The sequence below is a fragment of the Microtus oregoni genome, unplaced genomic scaffold (genome assembly GCF_018167655.1).
Source record: "Microtus oregoni isolate MIOR12 unplaced genomic scaffold, Mior012 000015F_ref0000493, whole genome shotgun sequence".
In the NCBI taxonomy this organism is placed as follows: domain Eukaryota; kingdom Metazoa; phylum Chordata; class Mammalia; order Rodentia; family Cricetidae; genus Microtus; species Microtus oregoni.
In genome coordinates, this window is record NW_024543074.1 from 22,355,769 (window position 1) to 22,367,805 (window position 12,037).

The 12,037-nt window shown below is 47.9% G+C and overlaps 1 protein-coding gene across 3 annotated transcripts in view; it reads left to right on the forward strand.

The window, feature by feature from the left end:
* The window catches only part of Abr (ABR activator of RhoGEF and GTPase), a 145,776-nt gene that overhangs the window by 69,855 nt on the left and 63,884 nt on the right, over window positions 1-12,037 (forward strand). For all 3 annotated transcript variants that reach the window (XM_041665666.1, XM_041665665.1, XM_041665667.1), the window contains one exon: window positions 5,095-5,193. In XM_041665666.1, coding sequence (XP_041521600.1) covers window positions 5,095-5,193 — 99 coding nt within the window. The remainder of the gene's footprint in view (window positions 1-5,094; window positions 5,194-12,037) is intronic.

Sequence of the window (12,037 nt, forward strand, 5' to 3'; positions counted from 1 at the left end):
TCTTTTCTTAGGCTCCAGCACCTTTGCTGCAGGGAGGCCCATCACCCTATTGGTGTTTCCTGAAGTATGGGCCTCATAGGTGGTGACTTGAGGGACAGTTTTAGGTGACATCTTGATATATATGTTTTAAAGAAGTATATGTTTTTAATGTAGATGAGGAAAAATCGGACTAATACATCATTCCTATGATTTGGTATAAGGCTTAGGATAAGATTGCATTTAAGAAAAATTAGTACTTAGCAGGGCATGGTAGATCATGCCTTTTATACCAACACTTGGGAGGCAGAGGCAGGCAGATCTCTGTGAGTTCAAGGCCAGTCTGGCCCACATGGTGAGAACTTGTCTCAAAAAAGAAAGAAAGAGAAAGCAAGCAAATCAACACTGCTGCATTTAGTGGTGCATACCTCTAATCCCAATGCTTGGAGGCTGAGGCAGAGGAGTACAAATCTGAGGTCATGTAGAAGGACTCTGTCTCAAAAAAAAAATTGATTGTAAAGAATGATATTAAGAGCCGGGCGATGGTGGCGCACGCCTTTAATCCCAGCACTCAGGAGGCAGAGGCAGGCAGATCTCTGTGAGTTCCAGACCAGCCTGGTCTACAGAGTTAGTTCCAGGACAGTCTTCAAAGCCACAGAGAAACCCTGTCTTGAAAAAAACCAAAAAAAAAAAAAAAAAAGAATGATATTATGATATTAAGTAGCTAACATGCCAGTGTGGCAAGGCTGTAATGGTGGGACATGAGCAACTAAGGTTCTTAAACATGTATGGAGTATGTGAATCTGCTCCAAATTTTAGGTAGCAGTAAGGTGAAAGATGAAAATCCACCACCAAGAGAAGGGGCATTTGGGGAGACGAAAGACTCCGTGTACTGTGCTCTCTTAGGTATGACAGGCCAGCTGTGCTGAGTGTCCCTTGCAGACTGGTGTGGCCCTTGGGCTAACTGGTGCTGTCTGTGAAGTCTGAGACCCTCGCTGCTTAGCTTGTGGCTTGACAGCACAGCTAGAACCGGCCCCGCCTGCTCAGCCCTCACTGTTGCCTTGGAAAAGATAAAGGGCATGGAAAGAGTGTTTCTTGACTTGGCCTAGAACCAAACCTTAGGAGGCTTTATTTAGCCCCTGAACGCTGCGGCAGCCCAGGCCAGAGCTGGCCACAGCTTATCCATAGATGCTACCGTAGTGACCTGGGGGCCTCGAGATGACGAGCTTTCAGCCTAGCAGACTGTAAATTGCTGGGGATAAAGGGGTTCACTAGGGCTGCAGTTTGTAAGCCCTGGTTGGAGAGAAAGAGGTGTCATCCCTCCTGTGTTGGGGAAAGGCTAGCTAGCTGTGCGTCAGAGCCAAGGGGCTTCGGTGCACATGGGCCTCTCTGGAAAGCATGCCTAGAGCAACCATCTCTGCATTTGTGTTACCATTGTCCAGCATGTAGTAGCGAAGGAGGAAATGAATGCTGAGCCCTGGTATTTTAGAGACAAGCAAATCCCCAATAAGGACTAAAGAAACAGCTGTCAATACAGCTATTTGTTTGTTTGTTTGTTTGAAGTTTATTGATTACATCGCAAGAGGGCAGAAGCCGGGCAGTAACTCAAGAACCATGTGCATCTATATCCAGAATGTCCCAACACAGAAACACATATGATCTCGAGAAATCCGTCCCTTGTCCAAAGATGGAAGTCTCTTCAGTGCTAGCTGTTAGTAAAATTTACAGAGCTTAACTTCACATCACTAAATTCTCAGGTGCCTACACCCCATCCTAGCTTGAATTTTAGGAGTGTAGCCCAGCGAGGAGACTCTTGGGGGTGACTGATTATTACCTTTTAAGAGTGAGTCTTCCAGATCTCGTTTCAAAAAACCAGTTTTAGGGATAGGATTATGAGGTGAGGGTCTTGTTAAGATGGACTGTTAGGAGGCAAAGGGTCTTGCTCCAGGGCAAAAGAAGGCTTCATTGGAGCAGGATCCAGATCTCCAGAATCTAAGGAGCACTAAGGAGCTCACCTCTCTACAAGATGTTTGCCATATGCTCAGGTAAATCCTTGGATGCCAGGGTACAAGTGAGGAATGTAGGGGAGCAGTGGTTTCCAGCACGGAGGGCAAGTGCAAGTCAGGTTTGGGAAGCAGCTGGCAGGGGGGTGGAAGGGGACAGGGGGAGGCACTGTGCATCTGACTTGAGGGCTAGAGCCCAATTGCAAACTCCAATCGATACTCCAGTGTGTGCTGGAGGCCAGGCTGTCTCCAAGCAGCCATTTGCACCCTCTGTGCCTCAGGGCCCTAATGGTTACACCTACCAGACTGTGAGATGCCAGTGAGGAGCACTTAGCACAGGTCCTGGTAGTTGTGAAACCGTCAATAAATAACTGCCCTTCCTTAGCGTGGAGTTTGCCCTGGGTTCCTACTGCTGCCGAAACAAATCGGCACAAACTCACAGCTAGAAACATCCCTGATTTAGTGTCTTGCTTAGCTTCTGGAAGCTTTCAAAGACTAAATCCATTTCACCTTTCCCCTACATTCCCCGGCTACAGGTCCCATTCTCTAGCCAGCAATTTAGTGCCCACCACCTCGTTGTCACATTGTCTGCTCTCTTACTTCCCTCTATCTATAAGGACCCTCTGACTCCTAAGGGTCCACTTAGGAATCTTCGTATATTTAATCATATTCACCGAGGCCCTTAGTAACACGGTCATAGGTTTGAGGGAGCCACGTGTGGACACCTGTGGAGTCATTGTTCTCTTTACTTTAGGGTGAGATAACAATTTGGAGAGTTGGAGGCCTGGCAGCCTTCAGACATTTGAACCACTCAGGAAATGGTATGAAGAATACCCTTTCAGAAAACCATCAGGGACACTGGGGTGGGTTTTCTTTGTGGCCTGAGAGGTTTCTGGTGGCTTGATAAACTTTTCTAGCTTACATTAAGGGTGTGCATTTGATGCCAGAAGGGAGCTATTTGAGACAAAAGGTATATAAGTACAAGCTTGGAAAAGGTGTAGGGAGGGAGGAAATCATCCCAAGGGTGAACGATGCGGAGGACATGGGGTGGGTCCTAGCTCCGCCTCTTTACAGTCTAGGTTGTTTCTGTTGTATAATGAGGAAATTTAGAACCCATTTCAGTGTGGGTGCCTGAGGGCCAAAAGACAAGTATGGAGAGGGGTTAGAGCCTCTTTTGTAAAGGTGAGGTGTGATGTGGGATGGAGGCTTGGGGAAGAAGAGTGTAATGCAGTTGTTGCAAAGGCCTGAGGGAGATCACCCACTAGCCAGGCAGGTACCATCAAGGCTGTGCAAGTTTTAGGTGCTGAGGCTGAGGGAGGAAGTGAGACTTCAGCTGTGCTGTGAAGAAGAGGTGTCACTTAGCTAAGAGAAGAATTCATCAGGCACCATCAACAGGGAAAACCCAGCTTCAGGGACTGAGCATGCCTGGCTTTGGACCTGGAAGAGATTGGGAGTTGGGGAAGACCCTGAGGCCACTGCGATACGCTGCAGCCCAAGTCGTAGTTTGTGACCTCTTTATTTATCTTTGTTTCTTTCTATGTCTTTCTCTCCTACTAGATTATAAACCAGGCAACAGCAGACACAGGGCTTTGCTTGTTTCCTGTGTAGCCATTGAGGTTGCCATGCGTTCGTTCAGTAACTGGTTTGTTTGTTTGTTTTTTGGTTTTTTTTTCGAGACAGGGTTTCTCTGTGCTACTTTGGAGCCTGTCCTGGAACTAGCTCTTGTCGATCAGGCTGGCCTTGAACTCACAGAGATCCACCTGCCTCTGCCTCCCAAGTGCTGGGATTAAAGGCGTTTGTTGAATGGACAGTTTTAAGTGAACCTATCTCTTCTAATTAAATTTTGTAGTATTTATATTAAGTCTTTGAAAAGAAGGTGTTCTTGGGAGATTGATCTTACTGCAGTTGGCTGGAGAGAGAGAGAAAGAATTCAGAGATCAGTTATAAAAACTTAGGTGGGAGGAACCAGACCTGGAGATAGCCAAGAAGACTTCCAAAGATGGCAGAGGGGAGGGAGAAAGACTGGCAAGCAGCCAGGAATAAACTTGAGGGTTCTACATGATGAAAATTAGATGTTTTTCACTGAAGGTAAATTTTTAACACTCTCTTTGTACCAACCACTGTGCTGATTGGTGGCATCTGGCTTAACAAGGCATGATTGACACCACAGGGAAGAGGAATTCAAGAGGGAGGGAAATCGAGCACGGGTCTGCGCCTTACATCCTAAGGAATGGCTGAGGTGAGCACGGGCGGGCCACAGCTGACACCTGTGCTAAGTCTCTAGGACTGAAGACACCAGCACAGGTGCCCTAAGGCCAGGGTTCTCATACTCATTTCCGTCCCATTCTCTCTAGCCCATTCTCTCAGTTTATAGATCACTTCCTGGGGGGTGGGGGAGTGGGGGTGGGGGTGTCTGTCCTTTGCTGTTCCGTCCATAACCGAACTCAACCTTCGTCATGAAAGAATGTCTATATCCGCTCTTCCCTCTGCAGAGCAGATGTAAAGCAGGTCCTTGGTGACCCTAGTTACCCCTGGGAAGTTGGCTAGGTGGAGAATGCTGAGAGCAGAGGTGCTGAGAAAGCAAGGCTGGGGGAGAAACAGCACAAGACGGTAGCAGGAATATGCTTTTTCCTTGACATTTCAGTGTTTTCAAAAATTTCTATAATATAGTATCTGGCACCACACGGAGACTGATGACATCAGCCTCAGCCCTTGAGATGTTGAGGCAGGAGTATTGCTGTGGGCTCCAGACCAGCTTGGACTAGAGAATGGCATTCTGTGTGAAAACAGACAGCAATAATAATGCTAACCATATGACTTTTTACCGCCTTTGCACATGTTGGTTAAAAGAAGAGAAAAAAAGGCAGAGAGAGGGTCTGGAGAGATGGCTTGGTGATTGAGAGCACTGGTTGTTCTTCCAGAGGACCCCGGTTCAATTCCCGGCACCCACATGGCAGCTCACAGCTGTCTGTAACTCCAGTTTTAGGGGACCTGACACCTTCATACCAATGCACATGAAATAAATTCAAATAAATTATTTTTTTAAGAATGCAGAGAGACCGGTGTCTTGAGCTTTGGCACCCCTTTCATGAGCTTTTGGCTTACTTTCTTGCAGGTGGAGGCAGGGAAGGGCCTGGAGATGAGGAAGCTCGTTCTCTCAGGCTTTCTGGCCAGTGAAGAAATCTACATTAACCAGCTGGAAGCCCTGTTGCTGGTGAGTACCTGAAGGAGGGTGTTGCTCAAACACTGCTCTTGGCATTGGAGAGGAAGGGGACCCATACAGAACAGACACACCAGTGTTCACAGCTGGACATCTGAGAACCGGCTCAGTTGCTGTCACGTTTTCATGACTGTGAGAGGCAGGGAAAGACACACAGGTGTGGGAGGACAAGCTCTCTCATGGATGGTGATGACTGTGACGTTGTATGACGAACTGATACAGTGCTGTGTACTGTGGACACTTTGTTACCTCCCCATCACTGTACTCTGGGTAGTGTCTACCAGTCCATAAAGCCGAGACTTCTTCGTCGCCCTGGGTCCAAGTCCTTCCTCTTCCCTAGGAAAGGAGAGCATTAGCACCGTCCTGAAGGCTCTCTGTCGGGAAATGTGAGATGGAAGGTGTCTGTTTTTAAAAGTGCTGTAGCTCAGAAGCGTTAGACCCGCCTGAGCTCTCGGTAAAGACGAAGGTGGTGTTGTGTGAATCAGATTGGGTGGTGACTATTAAAACAGCCTCCAGAGATAAAAGCACCACACAGATGCGTTTGCCTTTGAGGGAAGTGCTTATTAGATGCGTCTGGGTATTATGCAGAGTGATTGTGCAGTGTAAATTCTTTTCTCTGGGTGTTGTATAGTCAGGTGGCATAAAATACTGTTTAAAAAAAATCTGAAGCAGGAGGATCATCGTGAGTTTGAAGCCACTGTGGGCTATAAAATGAGTTCAAGCCAGCCTGAAAACCTTGTCTCAAAAAACAAAGCAAAGCAAACAGATAAAACTCCCCCAGAGAATCAGAGATAAATGTAGACCGGGAGACGATGGTCCTCTTAAGTAAGATAACGTTTATATACTTGCTGTAATATGAGGTATCGCTCAGTGTCTTGACGTTTATGACCCAAGGAATGGCTATTGAATTGTAAAGCTATTTTGCAGGGCACTGTGCTGAACTTGTTTCGGGGTCTCCTTGGTAAGTCATGACTTCCAGATGGGAGACAGTGGCAGATAGGAGTCTGGTCTGAATCTAGAGCCAGGACTAGGACACAGCCTTACCCTGCTGTTCATGGAGGGCTAGTGCATTGTTTCCACACTGTGCGTCTCGGCCCCTTGGTGGGTTGTGAAAGCGTAGAGGTTTGAATCATTTTTTTAAAACAAATGGGAAAAGAGTGTTTGTGTGCATCATCAGCAATAAAGGTTAGGTGCTGTCAGGATGTGTGTGTATAGGTGATGTACAGGGGCCCTTAACCTTTTGTTATTGCCCTTCGTCTTCCCCCTACCCCTGGCTCTTTCTCCCCTTTCTCATGCAGCCCGCAGCCCAAGCTGGTCTTGAACTCACTCTGTAGCTGAGGCTAGCTTTGAACACCTGATCCTTTACCTCCACCTCCCAAATGCTAAGGTTACAATTATATGTTGGCCCACTACATTATTTCTTAAAATGTTTTGTAGATTCCGCAGGTAGTGGTGGGGCACACCTCTATTCCCAGCACTCAGAAGGCAGAGGCAGGCTGATCTCTATGAGTTTGAGGCCGGCCTTGATCTACAGTGCAAGTTCCAGGACTGCCAGGGCTACACAGAGAAAAACAAACAAAAAACAAAAACAAAAAAATGTTTTGTGGATTCAAAAACCACTGCTCTGCCAGATGTGAGAGTGTATGCTTATAATCCAAGCATTCCATAGGCTGAGGCAGAACAGTCATGAGTCAGATGCCAGCCTGAGCTAGAAAATGCGACCTTGTCTCAGAACAAACAGGTGAGACAAGCTTTGGAAAGCTATGCATAGACTCTTTGGTCCTTAGTTTTCTTGTCTGAAGATGATACAGTCGCCCCTCCCTTCTCTTGAGGATCTATCCCAAGACCCATTGTGAATGCCTGCAAAACCCAGGATAGCACTGAATCCTAGGTATACTATGTATTTTCCTATGAGTACAAATCTGTAGGCAGATTAGGTACCTTAAGTTATTAACAAGCCGGGCGGTGGTGGCGCACACCTTTAATCCCAGCACTCGGGAGGCAGAGGCAGGCGGATCTTTGTGAGTTCGAGACCAGCCTGGTCTACAAGAGCTAGTTCCAGGACAGGCTCCACAACCACAGAGAAACCCTGTTTCGAAAAAAAAAAAAAAAACAACAAAAAAAAGTTATTAACAATAATTAATAAAGTTGAACAATGGTAACCATATACCATAATAAAAATCATAACATGGCTTCTGCCTTGGAAAGTCCGAACACTAGTGTTTTCAGAGCATGGATGACCACAGCTAACTAATAGTAGCAAAACATTGCTACATTGACACCTGTCTCCCTCTCTGGGTTGAGTAGGCCAGGTGATCCTACAGAACGTAGCTGGGTACTAAAGATAGGAGGCAGACAGACCTGTACCCCAAACTGTATTACTAGCAGAGTGCAGATCTGAAAGGACTGGACCACCTGGCTGTGAGCCCCCACTTCACACTCTACCTGCGTGCAGTGGGAAGACTGTGTTTCATTGTTTCTGTCTGAAGTCTGGGTTCACAAATATCACTCTGCATGGGACTGTAGTGAAGATAATCCATTGTACTCAGTTCTTAGAAAAAGGCCTGTATGTTACCTGGCACAGTTACTATTTCCTACAGAGCTGAGCAAAGACAGGTGAAAGCTTCTGTGTTCTTTTTGGTTTTGTTTTGAGACAGGGTCTTGCTATGTAGATCAGGCTGACCCCCAAACTCTGAACTATCTTCCTGCTTCTGCCTCCTGTGTTCTAGATAACAGTGAGTTTGAAAATCCATGTCTTGCCAAGTATAATGGTAAGTGCCTGAAATCCCAGCACTCCAGAGGCTGTAGGAGTCTTTGGGTTCCCCCAACCCCCAGTGGAGGAGGATGTACTCCTGAGAGGTGTGCCTCCTTGCATTCCAACTTCCTTTATCAGATGTTCTCATCTGGGCAAAGATAGATTTGGGAGGAGTCTCCCTGCCACATCTTCCGCACAGCTCCTATCCCAAAGGCACAAGGACTGCTGTGTGGTCGCACACCCCTCCACTCCCACCCCATTCACTCTGGCCATTCAGGACGGGGAGAGACCGGTGGGAAGGTTTATTGCTGGAAGGCCCAGGGAATGGGTGGGCTGGGCTCTCCGCAACCTCTGACTCTCAGTCTCTCCTATACCTTCACAGATTTGGAGGCCTTCCCTTTCAGTCACTGGGGAGATCGATGCTGCTTTTCCTGGGTGGTCTAGCTTAGAGGCAAAACTGTTTCTTTGGCTTTCTTTCCCTCTCCTCTTAACCACAGATGCCCTTATCCATCAGGGAGTGACTTGGAAGTGCAGTGTGTCTGTTTTCCTCTCAGTACTTCCTGTTGTGCGAAGGACTAGGCCTGTGTACCTAAGACTGTACACAGACTGTTCACGCAGACAGAAAGAGAGAAAGAGAAAGCCACACCAGGCTCTGTCCCGAGTCCTTGGGTGTTGACTAGGGCCATAGTTAGTAATCTTTTCGAGGCCACTGTTCCTGATGCACGTCTGTTACTCCTGAAGCCCAGGAGCCCAGGTTTGGGGATAGAGGATGGAGCTGTAAAAGAAAGAAGAGAAAACTAGATGGGTTGTAGTTGTACATAGGTCCTGTGCAGGTGTGGACTGTTGCTCCAGTCCATCTCACCTTGGAGCCGTGGTGGCCACAGCTAGCCCCATTGCCTCCTTCTCTTAGCCTTTCATTTTTGCTGTTTCCATCTGTCTTAGTCCTGGGGCGTCTCCCCTTGCTTATCTGCATGATAGGTTAACTACACCTCCTCCCTGAGCATGCGGCTAGGTTAGTAACTAACTGTGCCTGGCAGGGGACAAACCTTCATGGCTAGGAGGTGGAGGAAGTGGGCAGATTTCTTTCTCCTGTTTCGAAAGACCACTTGCTGGAGGACAAAGCAGACATGACTGTGTGAGATCAGAACTGGCCCAGCCCTATCTCTGGGAGAAGCTCCCAGGGTTGGAGTTGAGATCACCCAGGGGTTCTCTCTGAGAACAACCTTGCCATACAGCTGTACCGGGGAGGAGAGTTGAGGTGGCCGGTGTGTGTGCTAGCTCCCTGGCCCTAATGGCAGTGTCGGGTCAAAGCTCAGTGAGAGGGGACTGGCCTAGAGGCCAATATGTAAGTCTTGAGATAAAAATAGCTGACAGAGGACCAGTCAGCCTTTCCCCCTTCCCCGTGGAGAATGGGGGTGAGAGCAAAAGTCGCTCATCTGGTGAGAAAGTCTCATGCCTCCAGTGCAGGCTGGTCCGTGTGACTGGTCCTGGTTAGAGTACTTTTCTTCCCCTTTTGTAGACAGTGGGAAGTTTAGGAGGAAGCAGAGCTGTTGGGCCTGTCTTGGTGTAGGAGGTAGATGAGTGTGTGCTTCCCCAGCAGCCAGCTTCTGAGAAATCTTGGCCTTCCCAGGACTGTTCTATTTACTTTGCTCCCTCCACACTGGGGGTTGTGCCAAGTTGCAAGGATGAGTGTCTTTGGAGTTCTGTGGCAATTTGTACCTGTCCATTGGGTCTTAGAGATGAAGAGGGTAGCTAGCCTGTGATGTCACATCTGAAGGGGAGTCTCCTGTATCCTTCCACCTAGGCATGGGAGAGTAGTGGCCTTTCTCCTGGTTCCCCTGCTCCCTTGTCTGTGTGATCATGCAGCTCTCCCCCTGCTCAGCTCTCTCCAGCTTCAGAGGCCCCATTAGATGTCCCTTCTCCTTGAAACCCTAACTTCGCTGCTCCAGTATAGTCTTCTATTTTTGGTTGTGGGCCTAGCCTTTAACGGCTGAGCCATCTCTCCAGCCCTCCAGCATAGTCTTGAAACCACTTGGTTGGGATTTTATGATCCAAGTTGGGATTATCCTGCCTTACACTGGCTACCATGTTGTTTGATTTGTTTCAATCCATTTTTCAAATACAGTCTAATTTTTTTAAGAAAGGAGATCAGGGATCATCAAAATGTTCCCCCACATCCTAGGCTTCTGTTGCTCCCTCCACTGAAATCCCTCTGCAGAATGCCGGGTCATTGCATGGTCAGCGGTGTGGTCAAAGCTGTGCTCCCTCTGCTTGACCCCACCCTGTGGTCCATCCAGCCCCGCCTCAGCTCCTCTCCTCTCCTTTCCCACTGCAAGTAGACTTGACAACCTTCAGCTCCTGTCTCTCACCAAGTGTGTTTCTGTTTCCAGATCAGCCATCAAGGAAATCTTGGTGAGTGCAATTCCCTTAGGCCTCCCTGTTTCTGAGAGTCATTGTTCCCTCTTTGGAGAAGCCATCTGACTGCCCTGCCTCAGGGGGTCCTTTACCTATTTTCTTCATTACATTTACTGGTGTGTATAATTAGATGCTGGATCATTGGCTTGTGTTTCATTTGTCTCCTCTACTAGACTGGAAACCCCATGAGAACTGGGATTGTATGTGTCCCAGGCATTCCAATGGGTATTAGGGATTGTCCTTATGTCTGGGACTTGGTTCATTTTTCACAGGATGAATAACAGTATTGCTTATCTTCTATATGCCAAACATGTACTAGATACTTTATTATCCTTAAAGATTTTTAATTATTTTTTTGTGTATGCATGCATATCCGAATGAGTTTATGCACACCACATGCATGTACCAGCTAGAGGCAAGAAGAGGGCAGGAGATCCTCTGGAACTGGAGTTACAGATGGTTGTGAACCATCATGTGGGTGCTGAGGACTGAACTCAGGTCTTCTGCAAGAGCAGGAAGCAATCTTAACCACTGAGCCATCTCTCCAGGCCCTAGGTACATTATGTAATGTGTGACGTTTGATATTTGATCTACCGTTTCAGTTCCGCAGAAACCTGCCGGTAAAGTGACGATACACCCAGAAATGGGGTATCGACTATTAAATGACAGACTCAGGGCTCCAGGCCATACTGCCTGGCCCGACCCAGGTTGACTCCCATCCTGTTTTCTAGTGAGAACTTGGTATGGAAGGTCACTTGGTTCTGGTGTCAAGAGGGTCAGTGGGTCTTCTTGACCCTGGCTTTGTCATTGTATCTGGACTTTATAGAATGTGGAGGACAAAGATTCAGAAGTCAGATACTGTCTGGGTATTTGAGGCATCCTCTTGTGAGCAGATAGGGGAAGCTGGAGTACAGTGGGGCTGGAAGGCTGGCTCCTGTGGCCCCCTGAGGCTGGCTGTCACAGCACAGAAGGAGCCAGGGAGAGCTGGTTTCCCTCAGTGTAGGTGATCTCATCAGGCCAGCTCTTTCAGCAGTTGACTCAGCCACGCTCTCTTGTTAGACAGCTCAGGCCTCCTCCTGTGAGAGTCGACAGCCTGGTAAGCCCAGACTAGATCCGTCATCTCCCCACTGCTCCTAGGTCTGCAGGGAAACACAGGCTATTGGAGACCCCTTTCCGTACTGCCATCAGATGGAAGAATATTAGTCATATCTTCCGTAGGCTGCTTTCTTGGTTATGTGTGCCCTCCCTGCCCATATTTCTATGCCCTGTCTCCTAGCCCACTGTAGTATAGTGTGTATTCATTTTTTAACATTCGAGATGGGGGTTTTCCTTTGTTTTCCAGGCTGTTATCAAGCTCCTATAGTGGTGCAGCCCTTCTGCCGCAGCTTCCTGGGCAGCTAGGACCACAGGCATGCACCCAGAGCCCATTGTCCCGAGGCAGTGCTTAGGGATGGGGCTTAGTTACCATCTACGCTGTCCCTTCCACTTGTGGGCCCTGATGATCTTGGTGCAATAAGCAAGGATGACAGTTTGCTTTCATTTTCATATCAGCAGGCATTGAGAAAGAGTCTTGAGGCCAAAACCACACACACTCAGTGGGAAAGATCCTGCTCGCTTAGCGATGTCTGCATGTCTGCCACGGATGTGGGAAGCGGGAGGGTGGCATGT